Source organism: Polyodon spathula, chromosome 5, assembly GCF_017654505.1.
Source record: "Polyodon spathula isolate WHYD16114869_AA chromosome 5, ASM1765450v1, whole genome shotgun sequence".
NCBI classification, from domain to species: domain Eukaryota; kingdom Metazoa; phylum Chordata; class Actinopteri; order Acipenseriformes; family Polyodontidae; genus Polyodon; species Polyodon spathula.
In genome coordinates this window covers 9,555,205-9,576,706 of record NC_054538.1, presented here as the reverse complement: position 1 = coordinate 9,576,706, position 21,502 = coordinate 9,555,205, and the positions used below count along the sequence as shown (strand labels likewise).

The following is a 21,502-nucleotide window of genomic DNA, read 5'->3' as shown; positions in this document are numbered from 1 at the left end:
GATTCTGGGTATATGCATATATTAGTGGTGGTAGATTATGCAATGCGATACCCAGAAGCAATTCCATTGAGGTCCACTAGTGCAGCTGTGATAGCCAAAGAATTATTGTAGATTATGGCTGGAGTAGGGATCCCCAAGGAAATCCTGACTGATCATGGAAATAACTTTCTGTCTAACACGTTACACAAGTTTAAAAAATACTAACAATACATCCCATCATTACACTTTAAAGCAGATGCTGAGACGATTTGTGAGCCAAAAGCAAAAACATTGGGCAACGCTTCTCCCCTACCTCCTTTTTGTTGTGACAGGTGTCGCAGAGTTCTCCCCTTTTGAGCACTTGTACAGCCGACAGCCTCACTGCATTCTCTATCTGTTGAGAGAGGGGTGGGAACAGCACAAAGGCTCATCCAAAACTGTAGAGCAGCATGTGCTCCTACGGAGAGATCACTTGGATTTGATCGGTCGTTCGGCCCAGGACAATTTCAAATCATCTCAGCACCGGCAACAGCAGCTTTATAATAAAAATGCACAAATTCAGACCTTTAGACCAGGTCACAAAGTAATACTGTTTCCCTTGTTGGAATCAAAACTGTGTGCTAAATGGCAGGGGCCATATGAGGTGATTTGGGCTTTAGGAAAGGTCAATTGCGAAATTAGACAGCCCAATCACTGCAATGAATAAGAAATTTATCATGTAAATTTATTAAAGCCCTGGCAGGCAAGGGAGGCCTTATTTACAGCCCCAGACGAAGTAAAGGATGATTTAGGCCCCTGTCTAGAGACTCCTAGCACCAGAGCCATTTCCATGGGGGAACAGTTACTTGCAGATCATTAAAAAGAGTTGAGTAAGTTAATTGAGGAGTTCAATTATGTTTTTTCTGACTTGCATATGAATATGCTGTTATCATTCCCCCAGGTGTCACTCTGCGAAAGAGACCTTACCGATTCCAGAAAGTCAACGAAGTGCCGTTAGGAAAGAGGTATGGGCAATGCTCAAACTTGGGGCAATTGAACCTTCCAGGAGTGAATGCTTTCTGCGTTGACTTTTGTAAGGCAAACGTTATTACCAAGTTGGACACATACCCCATGACTCGGGTCAGCAAGCTTCTCGATAGACTGGGAATGGTTAGGTTTATCTCCATTTTGGACCTGAAGAAGGGATACTGGCAGATCCCCTTAACATGCAACTCTAGACAGAAAACCACATTTTCCACTCATGAAGAGCTGTTTCACTTCAGACCCTTGCCGTTTGGGCTACATGGTGCACCTGCTGCCTTTCAGAGACTGATGGACCATGTCTTACATCATGAGTATGCGGCAGGGTATATTGACGATGCTGTTATTTACAGCTCCACCTGGAGAGAGCTTTTGGCTAGGATTACAGCCGTCCTTCAGTCTCTAAGGGTAGCCCGGCTGACAGCCAACTTGAGAAAATGTGCATTTGCCAAAACAGAAACTAAATATGTGGGATAGATTATGGGAAATAGATGGGTGAAACCCAGTGTCACCAAAGTCTATGCTTTGATGGATGCGACAACCCCCAAAACCAAGGCTCAGGTGAGGTGTCTACTGGGGTTGGCTGGTTATTACGGAAGATTCATCCCCAAGTGTGCCACAGTGATCAATCCCTTAATTGACCTCACTAAAAAGAGCGCTCCAAATTTGATTAAGTGGTGAGGAGAATGTCAGGGGGCGTTTGATACTATTAAGCAGAGACTCTGCCAGGCCCCCACTCTCATTACATCAGATTTCACCAAGAGATTCATCATCCTCCACACCGATGCGTCAGATGTTGGTTTGGGTGGGGTTTTGTCCCAAACGGTAGACAGAGTAGAACATCTAGAAAGGAAGCGGAGCTATGGTATACCAAGTCATCAACCCGGAAGGGAAATGATGTGGCAGTTGCGGACTGGAGGAGTGGTTGCAATCGTTAACCAAGGCGATGTGATTGACAGTACATAAGGGACGTAGCGAGGTGATATTTTCCTTTTTACGGTTAACGCTGAACCGGAATGAGAACGCAATTGGTATTGTGAGTGTTTTGTTTGTTTTGTCTTGTCTAAAATCTACTTGTTTGTTGTTATTTGCACCACAAGCACTACAGCACTCACTTTGGAATAGTGGCTGTGTTTGTGTATTAGTGTGTTTAGAAATAGCGTGTATGTTATTTCGGGATTTATGTTATTCCCGTGGATTTGACGGAGCAGTAAGAATCGCTGTGTATTGCCTGTTTTCTTTATTATTTACTGTTGTCAAGTGACTTTGGATTATAAATAAACCACATGTTCACCAGTAACAGTGTTGTCTGTCATTCTCTTGAACATTGCATCTCCTCTACACCTGCGCACTGCAAACCACTTTGCCATAAATGTCCATTATTAAAAATGCATTGTCTATTTATTGTCTGTATCTATCAATTAACAGTAACTGCTTCATTTAAAAAGATGTATTTCTTTAAAAAGCTTGTCATAAGTTTCATATCCTTTCTCCGTATATGTATAGTTTACGCATTAATAAAAGTGTCTATTATTACAAATACAATGTCTATTATTGAAAATAGTGTCTATTATTAAAAAATAATGTGTATATTTATGTCATGAATTAAAGCAACTGCTTCATTTAAAAAGATGTAAATTGACATTTCTTTTAAATTATCTGTTTGTGTGTACTCTTAGCTCAGTTCTCAGTTATGGTTGCAATTCATGACTGAACGGTTTTGAATAGTCTAATAATAGCAGTTCTTAATGTATTTTATGTATATTTACTTATATCCTTAAGCTTCATATTTAATTTACGGATATCAAAAGATCATCCCACGGAAAAATGAAGAGATAGTATTTATTTTTATTTTTTTGCTGTGTTGCTATTAAATGTGAAACACCTCAGAGGCACTGGTACTATTTATAGTAGTGATTTCAATAATAATAGTAATAATAACAGGCCTAATCTGCCTGCTACCAAACCAAACCATGCCCCAGTCTTAACCGCTCATGAATTTTCATGACAGTGACAATTTCTGACAACACAAAGAGGCGCGCTGAATAGGAAATGAGGCAGATTTTACGTTATACAGATAGAGGATAAGTCGCTGCCGGAACTCTTTAGATTCCCATGATGCATCGGTTCAACAGGGACGGAAGAAAAGGTGGAGTTGACTGTCTTGTGTATATAGAAGATCTTTGTTATTCCTATTCAGGGCTACGATCGCCTGAAGGTAAGCCACTCCTCATGTGTCAGGGGTCACCTGCACAGGGTTCGTTATGAGTCGATTACTCCATCAGATAGAAGGGGGTCATATCTTTGGAAAGCTTAGAATCTCAGCTTTCGATCAATGCCAAATGTTCCCATATACGTAGTACAGAGAGAAAACTACAGCCTCCAGAATGCTTATAGTACTGCGAAGTTCCCCATCGGCTGCCCTCCTCAAACATGCCAGACCACATTGCTCAGGTACAAAGAAGCATTTATTTTCTTTAAATGTTTACACTGTACCGGCCCACTCTAACAGCATACCAGAAAGATTGCAATTAGTTCAGCTCTGCACGGGTTAACCCCAAGTCCCCCTATATCATTTCCTTATCCCTCCCACACGAGAATCAACCTCCTATCATAATCCCAAAAACACCCATAGGACCCCCACTTGTCAATCAAGACCCCCATAACATCCTATAGGCTGTCCACAACACAGTTAGTACCTCAGACACACACATTGGTGTGTGTGTCTATGCAGAACCACCCTGGGAACAGGCGGGTCCCTAATCCTGTTTCTCCTTTTACCCCAATAGGGGTGATAGCACATTACAGTACAGTCCTGTGACATGTGTCAGATCAGTGGATGTATTTCAGTGCTATACCTCAAAAAATACAAAGCCCAGCCAATCAGTAGATATCTTCTGAAAGGGCAGGTTTAGACGTTTCCAGTGCTGTTTGTCTTGGTTGCCTAGCTAGGTTGCTAATGAAGCTACAGACCAGAGAGAGAGAGAGATAGTTGTGATTGGTAAAAGTGCTAATATTAATGTTCACTTCATAGTGAAGTTCAAATGGTGCAGTTTTTTTTTTTTAGCCATCTATGATTACAAAATATATAGATGTCACCAAACATGATTTTTTTGGAAAGGCATTTTTTATTTTTTTTAACATATATTCTCATCTCTACCTTATATAGTGTGCCTGATCCTGTTGCAAAGTATATAACATGAAAGGAAATTGTGTGGCCTTTCATTTAATATAAGTTACATGCATGCAGCATAAACTATCCAGTAGTTACACATACATAAATGAAAACGGTGAAAAACAGGCGGGTTGAGTTTAATTAAGTGTCACTTAACTGCATCGGAGGTCCTGTGAAAAGTGACTGGGAATATTGTAATGTCTCTAGGCACAATAAGTTTACACTTTCTTTGTATGTCTGTTGTAATAATCTGAATCATTCTTCCTCGTTGATGAGTTTACATTATAAAGGTTGTTAGCCACACTTTGCCTGTCAGCAAAGATTTGTAGGGATTTCTGTGTCAAAGTGCCATGGAATCTAATATAACATATACAGTTGTTATTCATCAAGTATAAATTTAACAAAAGAGGAAGTAACATCTGTCTTGGTATCTCCATGTCTCCTTTTTGGGTCTAATATTAGATAATACAGTACTTTTTAAAGCGCAATAGCAATTAGGTTTAATAAAAATATTCTGCTTTTAAAATGCAATAACTAGGATAAACACATTTGCAAACAGATGTCTAAAATGTATGTCTTGTTAAACTATTTGAGCTGTATTTTATATGCTTTGTTTTGCCCCCTAAGAGTACATCTGTTTTAATTTTGATGTCTGTTTATAAGTAATCATCATTAGGAATGCAGTGGCACAAAAATGGTGATGTAGAAAATGGTAATGGTAGCACAACAGCAGCTGCTACTGTATGAGTCATTAACAGTATTCTGTATATTTTAAATTCTATGATCTAATACATGACAATGTATAACTGCCATACAACAGCAGGGTCACTGTGTAATTAGCAGTTGTTCCACAGTGGTTTCACCAGAAAAGTATTGGCATTATAATGGTCTCCTGATATACGTTTTAACATTACAACAAAACATCTAATCACATTTTGTGCTAGATTGATAAACAGTATAAAAATATTCTGCAAAATTCTCAAGATCAAAAATGATTGCAGATTTATAGCACAGAGCAACGAAGATGCAGTGAACTGGATCCATGTCTGCAGGTTTAAATCTACATTAATGATTTAGATTCTGGTATAGTAAACAAACTTGTTAAATTCGCAGACGACATAAAAATAGGAGGAGTGGCAAACGCTGTTGCAGCAGCAAAGGTTATTCAAAATGATCTAGACAAGATTCAGAACTGGGCAGACACATAGCAAATTACATTTAATAGAGAAAGGTGTAAGGTACTGCACGCAGGAAATAAAAATGTACATTATAAATATCATATGGGAGATACTGAAATTGAAGAAGGAATCTATGAAATAGATCTAGGAGTTTTTGTTGACTCAGAAATGTCTTCATCTAGACAATGTGGGGAAGCTATAAAAAAGGCTAACAAGATGCTCGCATACATTGTGAAAAGTGTTGAATTTAAATCAAGGGAAGTAATGTTAAAACTGTACCATGCACTAGTAAGACCTCATCTTGAATATTGTGTGCAGTTCTGGTCACCTCGCTATAAAAAAGATATTGCTGCTCTAGAAAGAGTGCAAAGAAGAGCGACCAAAATTATTCCGGGCTTAAAAGGCATGTCATATGCAGACAGGCTAAAAGAATTGAATCTGTTCAGTCTTGAACAAAGAAGAATGTGCGGCGACCTAATTCAAGCATTCAAAATTCTAAAAGGTATTGACAATGTCGACCCAAGGAACTTTTTCGACCTGAAAAAGAAACAAGGACCAGGGGTCAAAATGGAGATTAGACAAAGGGGCATTCAGAACAGAAAATAGCAGGCACTTTTTTACACAGAGAATCGTGAGGGTCTGGAATCAACTCCTGGGCTGACACCCTGGGATCCTTAAAGAAGCTGCTTGATGAGATTTTGGGATCAATAAGCTACTAACAACCAAACGAGCAAGATGGGCCAAATTGGCTCCTCTCGTTGTATGTGGTATGTTATTTTTGGTGTGGATCTAGTGGTATACATTGGGCTATGTAGCACGAGTGATTTAAACTGTATATTTGCATTTAGGCACTGGGATTGCACAAACACTTCCTGTGTGTTTAAAGTATGTAATAGTATGTGAGCACTGGGATTGCACAAATTAGTTCACTTGCTGGGATTCAAGTGAATGATTAATTAGCAATTGAATCCCAGCACAGCTGTATATATAGATGCACGGATCACTTACTTGGGTTTCGGTGCTCAGAGGGGAGAACGGGAGAGAAGAAATAACACAATTGCTACTTGTGCTGAGCTGTGTATTGTTTGTTTAGTGTTCAGCCACTGTTTGTTATTTTGGCCAACGTGCCATTTTGTTTTGTGTAGAAGTGTTTGTGTTTTGTTTAAACCCTTTGTTTATTTTTTATTAAATGCTCAAGCAGCGTTTTTCATACCCTGCAGTACTAACTGTCTGTGTCCATTCTCTTCTGCATCTGACATCACCACCAGCCATCCATGTCACAGTGACACAAAATACACTGGCTGTACAGCCAGGCAGATAATCCAACAATATCATATATAAAAGCTTGACACTAATGTATCCTCAATACCCCTGGGAGACTGTGTCACTTTAATGAGCATTAAGCATGGTAACTTTCTTATGAAAGAAAGGAGATTAAATTCTTCATGGACAATACACTGTAGCATATCTCAGATTAAACCAACCACAAAATTACCAGACATCATGTATAAAATGTGTCAGATGTATTATTGTAATTATACTACATGTGCAGAATAATCAGTTCTTTTAAAACTAAATTAATAAGAAGACTATACAGAGGAAAGCTCTGAGTGTGTTTAATTTCTTTTGAAGCATGCTGACCTCAGAATATAAATGATCACAATTGGCATTTTAATAATGCATGTGTGATTAATATGTGTGATTAAGACCTTTTATCTACATTATTTTACCTTAAATGAGCATGTGGCTCGTCTGAGCCCTGCATAACGAAATAGTGTGTTTTTTTAATTTTGCAAATAAAGTTTATTGAAAATATAAGTATGTATTAGATATGGCAGGGCTGGGGTAATTTAGCATATTGTTAATCCCACACCAGAGTTTGGATCAGGGTGAAATGGTGCAGCAGGACCCTTCTTTTAGTGGAGGTAGTGCTCGACCGCCTTTAGGCCAGCCGTGTATGTACTCTGCTTTCTTTTGCTTTTTTAAATGGGTTATTTTGCTTACACTAATTGTAAGTTACCTATTACCTACCCCTATTGCTGATACCCTAGTGACAGTCAGATCAATCTTTCACTTGTAATGTATAGTACTATTAGATCTGTGATGATGTTAATTGAACTGTAATAAGTGTACTGCACTTTGTGTGGGTGTATTTATGTTTGTTCTCTAGGACTTTCTAAATTAGAGTGTAAGTCTCTACAATCCTATCCCAAACTCAGAAAACAATGAATACATAAAAAAGTGGAGCCCATGCAATTGATCTGATTTCAAGCTGAGTCTTGGTTAATGGAGCCTGCGGCAGGCTGGTGAGTGGATAGAGGCCCAGAGACAGTCTGCAGTTCAAAAAAAAAAATACTAATTTTATTATAAATAACACAAAATAAAAGTGCACAAGAGCAAAATAAAGGGATTTAAACACAAAAAGAAAGACAAAAAGCAAAATGTACAAATAAAGGTTTCCAGGCTAGGCAATGCCTTCACTGGATTCACAAATCTCAAAAATACACACAACCCAAAAACTACCAACCTGCTTCCTCAACTCCCTCCTCTCAAATGAGAAGCAGAGGCCTCCTTTTATGTCAGGTGGCTGGGCGCTGATTGATCATTAATTAAACTAATCATCTAATCAACCCCAGCCACCTGAACACAATGAACCCAGGCAGGTAGGGGAATTTAACCCCATCCCTGCCAATATCTGAAGGGCAGAGCTGTGCTCTGCCACAGAGCCATTCTAATTTGTTTTAAGTTTTGCCATCCTTAAGACAAGAGTACTCTTACAAACATGAGACACAATCAGGGCATTCTGCTTAGAAGTAAAAAATAGGGTAATTCCATGCATAATTGAGACTATTTGAATATAAATTCCTTAGGCTTATTGTTAGCATTTAGGCTATTTTACCCATGTTATTTATGACCTCCACAACATTCTTTGGTACACCCAAATGGATCTATTAAAATAACTCTCTTTGCCTTACATTTATTTTGGGTTTTTTTTGTTTCTTTTTGGGTTCTTTGTGACTTCCTAGATGATTTTCTGGTTTGTTTTTGGAGAGATTTTGGTAGGACGACTGCTCCTGGGTTGAGTGACTGGGGTCTTGAACTTTCTGCATTTGTAGACTGACAGTAGATTGGTGGAGCCCCATATCCTTAGAAATGGTTTTGTAACCCTTTCTAGACTGATGAGCATCAATAACTGTTTTTTTGAGATCCTCCAAGATTTATTTTGATCGTGGCATGACCTGTTTCAGCATGGGTGTGAAAACAGCCTCAGAAATTATTGGTCAGCTTAAGACCGCAAAGCCTGAATAGGATAATTTCTTAAAAAAAAAAAAACCCACTCGGAAGCCCCTCCCTCGAGTGCCAGTGCAGTGCAATGTTTGGCTGTTCCATGAATCCTCCCTTAGATTTGGGAAATTCACAAATGTCATTTCATCTTGAAAAATTGTTCTATAAATGGCAATGTTCGATGTAATGTTTATGGCAAATAAAAAAAGTACAAAATATATGTTATGATGAAACAGTCTTCAAGGTCTATTTTTTCTTAATGGAAGGATACTTAATATATTTCTTTTTTTTTCCTTAAAAAAGCCAGTTTGTGTAATTATTAAAAAAAAATAGTAATGTAGCCATTTTATGAGCGAAATAACCGCACCCAGAGCGTGCGGTAAGAATTATCTTACAGCACACCCTGCCGTGGGTTATTTCTTACTTATTAATACTAATTTTATCATTAATTTAAATCTAATAATGAGTTATTTCTAACCACATTTAAAAATAGCACAGTATAGAATAGTATACAAAATAAAATGATATACTCAACCTTAACCTGAAAAATACAAATAACTACTAATAAAATGTATAGTATAATAATAATAATAATAATAATAATAATAATAATAATAATAATAATAATAATAATAATAATAATAATACAAGTCTTATAATAATTTATTGAGTTAAGGTTAAGTATGATGCAATCAAAAACGCTGATAACATTTTAAAAAATTAACATCACAACTTAATGCTGAAAGACTGGATATTTAGATTTTTCTAAAGAAACCCATTAACAAAGTTTGTGTTTTAATAGTTATCAAACACATTGCTATTTTTTCCTTTCTCAGAAATGTGGTTAGGAGATTTGATTAGTTGACTTAAAACTGATATCCCAGGAACTCTAGCTGACATACTGCTTTGTCTTTAAACTCAAACAAGTGCTATACTACTTAATGGTAAATATATATATAATTGATTTTCAACGAATCTGTGTATAGATCTGAAATATTTTCAAGTCCGTCAAGCAGAGATGAGTTTTTCATAAGTATCGTGATACACATCGTATCGTGACCTTGGTGTATCGTCTCATCCCTAATTCTTATAATGTCTTTATGAAACAGGTCTGCTACTGGAGCTGTTAACGTCATCAAATTCTATTAAATCTAAAAACAGACACTTCCATAAAATCTACTGGATGTTTTTTTGAGCTGTCATCAGCAGCTTTTGTTGTCAATTTTTAGAATATCACAAATATCCAGTCACAACCAGCTCAGTTTCTTTCTGCAGTGTTCTTGAACTGGAAGCTGTAACTGCAGAAAGTTACAAATACAAAGTTTATTTAAGATGAATACCTGTGATAACCTCATCTCCTTTATATAAATCACCTGTCTAGTTGTCCACTACTGCCAACCTCAATTACTTCTGTTTAGTTGGAAACAACTTCCATATAAAGGCCACCTGTCCACAAAAGACACATTGCAGACTACAACATCCCCAAGGGCACGAGTTGTCAAACTGGACTGTACTTTTTATTTGATTCTTGGGTTTACCTGGTGTAAACCACCTCAGTTTTAAGAATGGAACTATTGTACATTCTGAAAGCTTGCTTCTTCACACAGTACATTTCCATGAAAACGGTTCCAGACTGGTTTCCTGGTTACATAAAATAAGGTTATCACAGGAGAAAAGGCCATGTGGCTAATTTTGAAAAACAGTCTGACTCATTACTTCCTGTTATTGTAAGACTGCAAATATAGGTTATAACATGAGCAGTGTTCTAATTCACGCAGAAGTAACTCAACAAAACCAATCAGGACGACTCCATAATGTGCTTTAGTAATAGTAAATCAAATTAGAACATTTTGAATACCATCAATGCTTGACCCGCTTGAGCTCAAGTGGTAGTTTTGGAGGACTGTAAAACCATAAACCTTCTCTGGGTGCCCCGTGTTTGACACCCGAGTCTTAGATCTTCATTTCTACTCTGCAGAAAATCAGTTAGGAATTTTTTTTTTGTGTATATTTTTAATGTAGAAAGCATGATTGGTAAAGTACAGGTTGGCCCAGGTACACGCTTTTATATGACAAATCCTTTAGTCTACCCTTTTTAATGTCCTTTTTTATTATTAATTCAACAGGTTGCTTTGCTATGCTGTCAGTGGAAGCCTTTGTTTATCAAAAGTGGGCATTATTCTTTGTATCACATTATTTGTATTTTACAGGCCAAAAACATGAAATTTAGAAGCAGTAATCTTAAAATAAACACGAAAAAAAAAAAAAAATACATTTTTTAAAATCATTTTCAACTGTAATAAAGTTTACATCTGTTTTCAAACCAACAAGCAGGGTAAAACCCCAAAAGGTTTATAGTAACATAAAGAATAAAGGCTGCATGTCCACCATATCGGCCCTGTTCCCAATTCAAGTCAGGTTTACATGAAGGAGTTTCAGCATTTCACATTGCAGTGCTTTTCGCCAGACTGTTCTATGGCTATTCTGGGAAACAAAACCACCGGAGGTGCTGCAGAGGTATGAAGGAAAGACACTGAATATTGTCTCTGCAATCCTTTTTTTTTTTTTTGACAGTTTAGTTTAACCCCGTACAACTAGCACAGAGTACAGCCCCTGCTGGTTTGGTATCTTTAGCCTGCATAGGGTTAGGTTGTCACAAGTTTCTTTATTTGTCATTTTTTGTTGTGGCTGAGCTGTTGTACCATACTACACGTAGGAGGTGACAGCTATCTATCAGCAAGGACTGGCTTTTTTTATGCATGTTAGGAAGCAGAGTTTCCAGGCATCTTACATGAAGAGTGCTCAGTTTCAACACTGGAGCTGCATACAGAACAATGTGGAATCACACTGATTACCCATTTTGAAATTAAAATCCCAACAGTATCTACTTGGATAAAAAGACAGCACTGTTAATTGACATGTGAATAAGGGTTTGCTTTTTTACTTTTATTTATTTGTTTTAAATTCTACAACACAGTGCAATTACAACGTGCACAATATGTTTCATGGATACCAACATTTGTTGATAGATTTGGCACTTTCAAAACACACTGTAAAGAAAAAAAAAAAAACATTTAAGAATTAAACAAATCTTATGGAAAACACTCTAAACACATTTTAGTGTTTGTTTGGATTAGTTTTGTTTTCAGACATACAAAAATAAACACTAAAGTGTGAATTCTGTACATACTTATTTGTTTTGTATTAAGGGTCCTTATAAGAGCAAGACAAGTCATTTTAGATAGATCAGTGTGAATATTTATACATTATGCTTTAGGCAAAAGTTAAAATTCTGACATCATTTTATAGCGTGTGTAGGTCAAAAAGACCAAAAGAAAAACATGCATATGCTTCTTCTGGCGTTTACATTGCTTACGTTAACAAAAGGGCAATCCCTCTTGACAATCTGTTTGATATTTTGTATAAAATGCCCCTTAGTCTTTGTGCTGTCTACAACTAGACTAGTCATTACTCCACTGTACTGTCTGCACCATTAAAAAAATAATAATAAATCTGACAAAAAAATCTACATATGGGGGCTTGATACACCTCTTGGATAAATGCATTGTGAATGTGTGTAATTGATTTATATGCATTGCTGCAGTTTCACACAACACACATAATTGATGTTTAGCGGTACATTCAAATTAGTTCGTTACACGTTACACAGTGAATCTGTAGTTCTGTTGGGTTTATTTGAATGATGTTCGTGACCATTTGCAAGGCTCCAAGAAATATATTTTTAAACAATTACTTTAAATAACTTAATGGTGCAGAGTTACCATCGGCTGCCTAAAGCCAGAATATACTTTATTATTATTGAAATGTGTTTGTTCACTCAGTTAGCATAGTTGGTTCGATCAGTTGAAATCATTAGCACACTTCAATAAATCAATTTCTACAGTACTTTAAAAAAAACAAATTAACATTGTTTTTTAGGATTAGCACTCACCATTTGATTTAAAACTAAGAAGGGGATATATTTCTCAAATAAAATTAAAAAGACATCCAAAAACAAATGATAATTTATTTTCTCATACCACAGCAAGAACTTATTATGGCTAGTATTAAATCACCTTAAGAATGGCCCGCTTCCATCTCCATTCTATATGTGGTGACAATACAGAAAAGCGCACACACCTTGAATCAGTCCGTACCATCAGAAATACAGGGTTGCTGGTTAAAGTAAAATCAGGTGCCTATTTACAAGCTGGAGTGTCAGAGCTAAACAACATAGGCACTACCTACCGACTGGAATGCAGGTCTAAAATGGACTCCTTAAATTACTCCATGTAAATAATGCAGACATTTAAAAAAGGTACATCTTGACAGCCCCCAATTCTGTGTTTGGAAAGCTGGTACCCATGCAAATAGGGAACGTTACCTTAATACTCACTTCTTAAAAAAGTACCGTGACCATCAAAAATGCTCCGAAAGAGAAGTGCAGCCCTTGCAAGAGGCATGCAAGTCTCAACAGGTCCGCTGTTTTTTTTAAAGAAATTATGGTACTACGGGAAACTCCTGTATGACTCTTAACTTTCCGCTTGCGTCCACCTTGCGTTTTTCTCTTATTACATCCTCCAAACTGTGAAACATTAAGCTGTGCACGTTATTTTCAGAGACACGAATCTTAAGAAAATAGCGCTGTTCTGCAGTCTGTATCTCTCCTCCAGCTTTGAACTCCCGTTTGCCAAATCTGCACCAGGCAGCAAAACTTTCGGAGTTTGTCCAACAGATCTCATCAGTCCGAAGTCCCAGGTGCCCGCACGCATTCTGCATGACCAGATCGGCTGGGAGCGGTCTGTATCTGTACCAGTTATTCACTATCCTGCCCAATCGTCCATTACTAATTTCATACAGACTGTCCTTGCGGATTTCCCCTTTGTACAAATGAATGATCTGACCCTTCCCCTCGTAAATAGCCCAGTGCGGGGGCTGATCGTTGGCTACATAAACAAGTTCCAACAGGTCCCCAGGTTTGCACATGGTAAGTAGAGTTTTTATGGAATAAATATTCAGATCTTCGTTTTCTCTTAATTTTGAGAAAATACATTCCTGGCAACAGAAAGCAGAATATTCGATCTCGTTAAGAACTATGTGCCCGTCCTTGCTTGGACTCTGATCTTTGTAATTCTCGGGCTGCGATCGGTCATCCAAGTCTTCCTCTTCATCCGAGAAAAAATAAGCCACTCCGACCCTCAGCTCGTCCTTCTCTATCCCCGCTGGGTCCCCAGTGGGCAGCTCGCTGTAATTTAGGTGGGTGATACGATCCAGTTGATTTCCCATCAATGAAGGGGCTGGGAAAAGGCATGGAATACTGTATCTGCAATAAAAACAACAATACATACGTGACAGCTTGAGGAAGTATGTAGCATCTATAATTCATCGTTTACTTCTATATTTCCATGCGAGTAAATGGTTGATTTTTGTACTCTTTTGGAATGCACGTTGCTATACCCAATAAACCAAAGTGCTGTTCGGAGATTAAAAGGTAGCAGTGCGCATATCAGCAAGATATTTAACACTACAACTATATAAAGCCGGGTTTTCAATGCAAAAAACCAAAAAAAAAAATATATAAATAAATAAATAAATAAATACAAAAAATAACACAACAGCTCACACAACACCAACACATTAATGTTTAAAACAAAGCAATGACAAATCTTCTGTTTTTATTTATAAACGACAATCATACTGTAAACCTTAACCCCAGAAGAGCGTTGATAACATAAATAAATAAGTAGTACAGCACTGCTAATACAGTTTTGCAATGCACTGCATGTTTGCTCACTTTTATATTTTTGTCCTGGCTTGGTGACTGCTGTGAGGCTGCCGATGCTTACTCGTGAAGTAAAAACATTACCTGAGTGTTTTTTGCCAGGTGAACGCTTAGTTGTCCCTATGTGCCATCAGCGCTCTCTTTTTCTGTTCTGTATGATCATCTGTGATTTTGACACAGCACTTCAGTTTAAGTAGGACCATGAAACCACGCCCCAAGTTGTAAAACCTGCCCTCCTGTGCAATCATTGGCCGAGAGATCTCAAGTCAAATGGTCTGTAGAATGCTAAAGGGACAGCCTGTATATCAATCAACAAACGGACAGTAGATTTTCCAAACTTCTTTGTTGTCTGTCTGTGTGAGCGTGATTTTGTTGAGAGGGGGTTAGATAATGGAGATATGAAACGTGGTTTATCTTTGTTCCCCTGGGTTTGTTACAAAATAGCATCGGGCAAAACCAGACAGATTTAAGACTTTGTTTTTCTGTTTGTTATTTATTTATTTATTTTACAAAATAACCATGAAAAATATACTACACATAGTATGTGTGTAAGCAGTAAGACCCACCACATCGTGCATTACCAGCATTGTGGACCATGTGGTTGAAATAGTCTCCATCGACTTCGTCTTGGCACCCATTACCCAAACAGCCCATAATGCCTGGTAGTCAGGTTGTATTGCTTATATCACCTCTGCCACTGACTGACTCACTGTGTGACCCTGAGCAAGTAATTTAACTGCCTTCTACTCCATCCTGCACATGAGATGTTAAATCAATGTCCTATTATAAGTGACTTGACATATAATGCACAGTTCACAGCCTACCTCTGTAAAGAGCTTTGTGATGGTGGTCCACTAAAGGCGCTATATATATATATATGGCATAATATAATTCCCAGGAGATGTTAGTCACAGTACAATAGCAAATCATTAAAGGCAGCACAATGGTGAGTGAAATAAAGACACGTGAGTTCTGCATTTGCTTATTGTCAGATGTTGTATTGACAGACATACAGATGCCTCCATACACACGACATGCTAATGCTGTCAATGTGTTGTGCTAATGAACACCATAACCATGCTCCTTTAAAACTCAATAAGCATCTGTCTAGCATTGCAGTACTATAAGGACAGATAGACTGACTCTCAGATTCTAATACTCTTGAGGATTTGGCTAAAAAAACTCAATTTGAAGTTTCATCTTAAAAGCTGTTCTTAATATGTACAAATGTCATTGTGATGTATACAGAATGTCGGGGCACACAAACAGCATCAATACATCAAAGATTATAAGTGACTCAACAATGTGTGCTAAAGAATATCCTTAGCGAGTTTGATTAGAACGGGATGAGTGGCGCAGAACTTCTCATGTATCTACATGCTACATTTCATCCTGGGAAAAGGGTGTAAAAACCACAATTTAGCAGTACAAAATGTGTGGCAATAGCATGAGAAATTCTCACTCTCATCAATGACACACCACCCCCTTGTCACGTTCGCATTCTTGGAATTTTCAGAGGTAATCCACTTTCAGCCCATGCCTTCCATGATAGAAGAAAACACCTGATCTTTTTGCTGTTTGTCTTTGCAATTCCATCAGTTTATTGAAAGAAGTGGTAAATTAATCCCTTTCTATTTTTTCTTTACACCTAGGCCTGAACTAAATCAAAGGTAATGATGCTGCCAAAGACATATTTAAAATTGCCATTTTGATTTAATCTAGGCCCCTGTGTACAGTGGATGAACTGTGATGATCAACTGCAATAACAATCAATACAACTGACATTTATTCTTTTTTTTAAATTTGTGTATGTAAACCTGTTTCTGGTCAAATCTGTTCATTGTGATTATTTCAATGTTTAAAACTAGGTGAAGTTTAAGAATATGTTTTAAGTGTATAATCTTTTCTATAAACATATACAAGATAAATTAAAATTGTGTTCTAGGACACTAAAACAATTTCTGTTAAGGACAATTCAAATTTAAGAACTGAATCTGGCAATATATTTTCTTCTATCTGCCTTAAAAAGGGTAATTAGCATTTGTTGATTTAGCAGATGCCTTTATCCAAGGTGACTTAGGGTGTGTGAAGTATACATCAGCTGCTGAGTCACTTACAACAACGTCTCACCCGAAAAACAGAGCTCAAGGATGTTCTGCACTCTTTACAAAACAGGATTTCATTTCCATCTAATGAAATTTAATTTGTTTTTTGGGGGGTGTGTGTGTGTGTGTGGGGGGGGGGGGGGGGGGTTGCTGGCTTGGAAATTGTGAGCTCTTGTGAGTTATGTTCACTGGGGAATCACAAGAGTGTAATTAACATTTAACAGAGATCTGATAAGAACCGTCAAGATTTTTTGTTCCTAAGAAATGTGTGACACTTCCTTCACTTTGGACCTGTGTGTAAAACAATGCTGACAGCTTGTGCTCCCTACAGACCGAGCCACTATTTAAAAAAAGAAAAAAAAAAAAAAAGATGCTATTTTTAAAAACCGTGCCTTTGAAACGTACAGGTGTCACTCTGTCAACAACTGGGTCCTTAGATGTCATGTATCTGCACAGTGCTGCTCATTAAAGACACATTTCTAAATAAACCTTGCTATAAAATATAATAATAATATTATAAAATAATAAAGGATACAAATTAAGATTTATTTTTGTAATCATTAACTCCTAGCTGAATTGCATCTCCAGATGTGCCATTTTTTACAGGCACATTCAGGTTAAGGCTTAACATATTTCATAGGATTCCTGTATTATGCATGGGCAGGAATGCCTGTTGTTAGCACTAAGCTTTAGATTTATGGTGATTAACTTTTTCCATGATAGTCGTTTATAAAAAGAGAATTTTTAATTATGTCAATGTAAAATTTGGCAATACCTGCAAGCCACAAGACAGCTTAATCATTTTTGTCATGTTGTGCGTAAAAAAAAAAAAAAAAAAAAAAAATATATATATATATATATATATATATATATATATATATATATATATATATATATATATATATATATATATATATATATACATACAGCTCTGGAAAAAATTAAGAGACCACTGCAAAATTATCAGTTTCTCTGGTTTTACTATTTATAGGTATGTGTTTGGGTAAAATGAACATTTTTGTTTTATTCTATTGACAACATTTCTCCCAAATTCCAAATAAAAATATTGTCATTTAGAGCATTTATTTGCAGAAAATGACAACTGGTCAAAATAACAAAAAAGATGCAGTGTTGTCAGACCTTGAATAATGCAAAGAAAATAAGTTCAGATTCATTTTTAAACAACACAATACTAATGTTTTAACTTAGGAAGAGTTCAGAAATCAATATTTGGTGGAATAACCCTGATTTTCAAGCACTTTTTGTTCAAGCAAAAGGCCGGAGCTGTAAATATATATATATATATATATATATATATATATAATATAATATATTATATATATATATATATATATATATATATATATATATATATATTAGTATTAGTAGTTGCCAGTGCTACAGAGCGCACTTGCATGATTTATGCACATACTTCATGCAGCTTTTAGTGTTCTGAAATACTGTCTACTTAGTTTTGTCAGGAGCTTACATTCCCCAGTGTATGGAAATTTCCTTACATTCGGGTATGTAAACTGTTGATGACAAATGTACACACACACACACCTGGTGTCACTGCCCTTCACTTTTCCTTTTGTGAAATAATAAAATATATTTTAACTTTTAATAACAAGTGTGGCACCGTTTTCATTGCTAAGCATCATGATTATGCTAATTAGATTTATCTTACCAACCAAGCAAATCTACATATAATAATAAACAGAAATGATTTATAGGGTTAATATTTTAATGATAGTTTAACATGTAATGTTATCAATTTAAGCACATAATACACAAACAGTATGGAGCACAATTGTAATAAAATGCTAATTAATTAAACTTCATACAATAGATTGGTATGTTTCACAAAACGCTGAGAACGGATATTTTTTGGTCGAAACATTTTATTCTCTATGGCTTTTTTACCTTGAAAAAATAATAAATAACAAAGAGTTGTTTAAGTTTGGTTTATTAATATGTGTGGTCATCCATTATGATGGTGATATGTTTCACAACCTGACATACATAATAATCAACTAGATAAGTGTTAAAAAAAGTGTTTCCCAAAATGCATTGCTGTATGGGTGTTGTGTTCCTGATTAAAAGACAGTTCAGATATACAGTATCGCATACAGGCAGATGGCACCCTACAGTACATCTGGAAGCCTCTCCCGTCGTGTGTGGTGACAGCCATTAGAAAGGCCTTCCCAGACCATGGTGGGCTACATCAAGGCTTCAAGTGCCCAGAGTTGTAATTTGTGTTGCCTGTGAAAAGTTGTAATTTTGATTAAATCGTTCTGCCTGTTAGATCATTGGTGTTGATAAATATTGTACCTATTTGGCAATAAATTGTAATGTAAAATAATGTGCAAGTTCTATGATAAGGAATCATTTTGAAAAAAAAAAAAAATTGTTGATAAAGTTTTAATAAAATATTTCAGTTTTGCATTAGAGACATATTTATACTGGCCATGTTTCGTAGTAGCGATCTCCTGGTTGCTGTTGTCATTGTAGTGTAAAGCTGCCAGCAGGAGTCTATGAAACATTGTCAGATATTCTTTATTTGAGCAATTTCTGTATTTTAAATATTGTAGATATTTCTTGTGTAAATGTAACATTTAAAAGTATTTCAGAGTTAATCCATATCAACACTTACCTGCTGTACATGCCAAGGTAGGAGAACTCTGTATGTGTCAGGGCAAATCTCATCATTAGTAAATGGAATTCCTCCAATGAGTATGCTTGGTTCTGAGGCGACAGCTGCCTTACATCCTTTATAAACAACACCTTTGTCATTTGGCTTTCCAGTTTCATAGCTGCAATGGAACCTGAAAATCGAGGCATTACACTTTACCAATTTTAAGACATTAATAACTCTGAGGTTATTTTTTATTTTCATGAAACTTAGTTTCAATCTTCACATGTTGACACTGAGGGAAATTGGCCATCTCGTGCTCATGGATGTTCTGAACATGGTTTATTGGACTTCTCCACTGGGCCTCCATCATGTCAGGGCTGCCATCTGCTGAGGATGCTGCAGTCCAATAGAGATGGTTAACTATGGAGTGTTTCCATAGCTTCAGGTCCTGGCACTTGCATTCCCATGCCAGCTGATCAACATTCTTGCCCAAACCTGCAACACAGCCAGCATAAGATAGTATAGTAAACTGTTATACTTTCTTTTGTGTAATATAAATGTGTCCACTTTAGCACATTTCCCAATAATAGTAAAAGGTCAGAGTAAATGTAATATTTATTTGTTCACATTTGTTTATCTTTTCCATAGTGCCACACATCAAAATAATGATGTGTTCCTTACAGCACCAGATGGTCCTGCACCCATTTTGCCTCTTGCTGATTACGGTCAGTGACCAGCACATCAATGGCCATGTTGTTGTCATGTGTCAGGAGCTTTACACTTCTTTTTAGTACCTCAAGTTCATACCAGGTGCTACTAGGGACCTCTGAGCTCTAAAAATTAAAGCACAAAATATGCAATTAATCACCATTGTTTATCTAATATATTTCTCTTTGCAAATCATAATTTTTATTATTCAAGTTACCCATTTAAAAACGTATTTTATACCTGTACTGTCTGTACAAGAAGAACCTTATTCAGCCTTTCCTCTACAAGTGTATATGAGTCAAATTTCTCACAGTGGCCAAGACTGTGACTGACAGTCGCCTGAGAAAACCAGCCCTCCTCCAATTTCTCTCAGTTCCCTCAGGATGGCTGCTCCTCCTTCCAGGCATTGATGAAAGTGGGAATGGCGTAACATTGCTGGTGTGGGAAGAAGGTACTGATGTTGATGATCTGTACCCCCATCAAGCTCTGCATCCTAAGGGTCTGTGATGGCATGCAACAAGCCCCTGAGAGCAAAAAGAGAAGTGGAGAAGAAGTTTCTGTGGAGAAGAGGCTGGTTTCTCCACACCCGCTGAAATCCACATGAGGCACAAACCTAAGTGATAGAGATTATGAGATGCTTAAAAATATGAATTTTATAGTTAATTCAAATTATATTGTTCTATTCTTTCAACATGATAAATAAAATGGTATGGTAAGCTTTTATGATTGTAACCTTCAAACCTAATAAGCTTACAGTTAAAGATCAATCTCAATTAGGATTCCCAACTTACTGGCAACACTGGCACCTGTGACCTTACAGCAACCTGGCCATGTGCGAAATAGCTTGAATAGTTAATCTCTGCAGACAATGAACATATCGGCATTGCTGAAAAAAAAAAAAAAAGATGTCAAGTTTAATTATTTCCACACAAAGCTGTGGGCATGGAAGGTATATACAAACTGTGTTTGTATTGCAAAGACCTGTTACCTTTGTTCCTCCTCTACCTCCATCTCTTCATCTGAAATCTGGCCCTCTTCAGCACTGGTACTTGATGGTGCGTAGCACGTGACGTCTTCGGACTTGTCTTCTACGACCTCACGAGTTGGGAGACTGGATCACATGGATGAATTGCTGTTTACATAATCAACATGGCAATTAGCTAGTTTAGCTGTTTTTTTTTTTTTTTTGTTTAGTTAAGACCTTGGATTTGTTTGCCAAGTTCAGAGTGAGTCTAGTATAAAAAAGTAACCAGTCACCAATTAAATGAATCATTAAATATATGAACCTCACACCTACTCAAACCACGACCTAAAATGTAATAGCAATTTACTGAAAAAGCATTTAATAATAACAAAGCAATACCGACATTTAAATTACAAAACATAATGTAAGCTACTTCAAAGCTAGGTGCATGTCTATCATCACTTTCTATGCCTCTATCCTAAATTACCCTAATTAATGTTACCATGTTGTTTAAAATTGTAGTTTCATGTAATTAAATCACATTCATAGGAAATGATCATCATTTGCATTTTCAAGTAGCTCGTCTTTAGATTACTCTTGCTTTTGTTTTAGGATCAATTGGTTTTATAAAGTTGATAATAGTCCCATATATATTACAATTATTAGTTACT

General features: G+C 36.6%; 1 protein-coding gene across 2 annotated transcripts; it reads right to left on the bottom strand.

Moving 5' to 3' along the window:
* Window positions 1-11,550: 11,550 nt before the first annotated feature.
* On the bottom strand, window positions 11,551-14,592 carry lratd1 (LRAT domain containing 1). Of its 2 annotated transcripts, none has more exons than XM_041249683.1 (2): window positions 14,504-14,592; window positions 11,551-13,960 (listed from the first exon to the last, which is right to left on the bottom strand). In XM_041249683.1, exon 2 carries the CDS (start codon window positions 13,921-13,923, stop codon window positions 13,138-13,140), a length of 786 nt encoding a protein of 261 aa, XP_041105617.1. In that variant the 5' UTR covers window positions 13,924-13,960; window positions 14,504-14,592; the 3' UTR covers window positions 11,551-13,137. The 2 variants fall into 2 exon arrangements, with proteins under 2 accessions (XP_041105617.1, XP_041105618.1); XM_041249684.1 differs by having other exon boundaries at window positions 14,432-14,519.
* Between the last annotated feature and the right edge of the window lie 6,910 nt (window positions 14,593-21,502).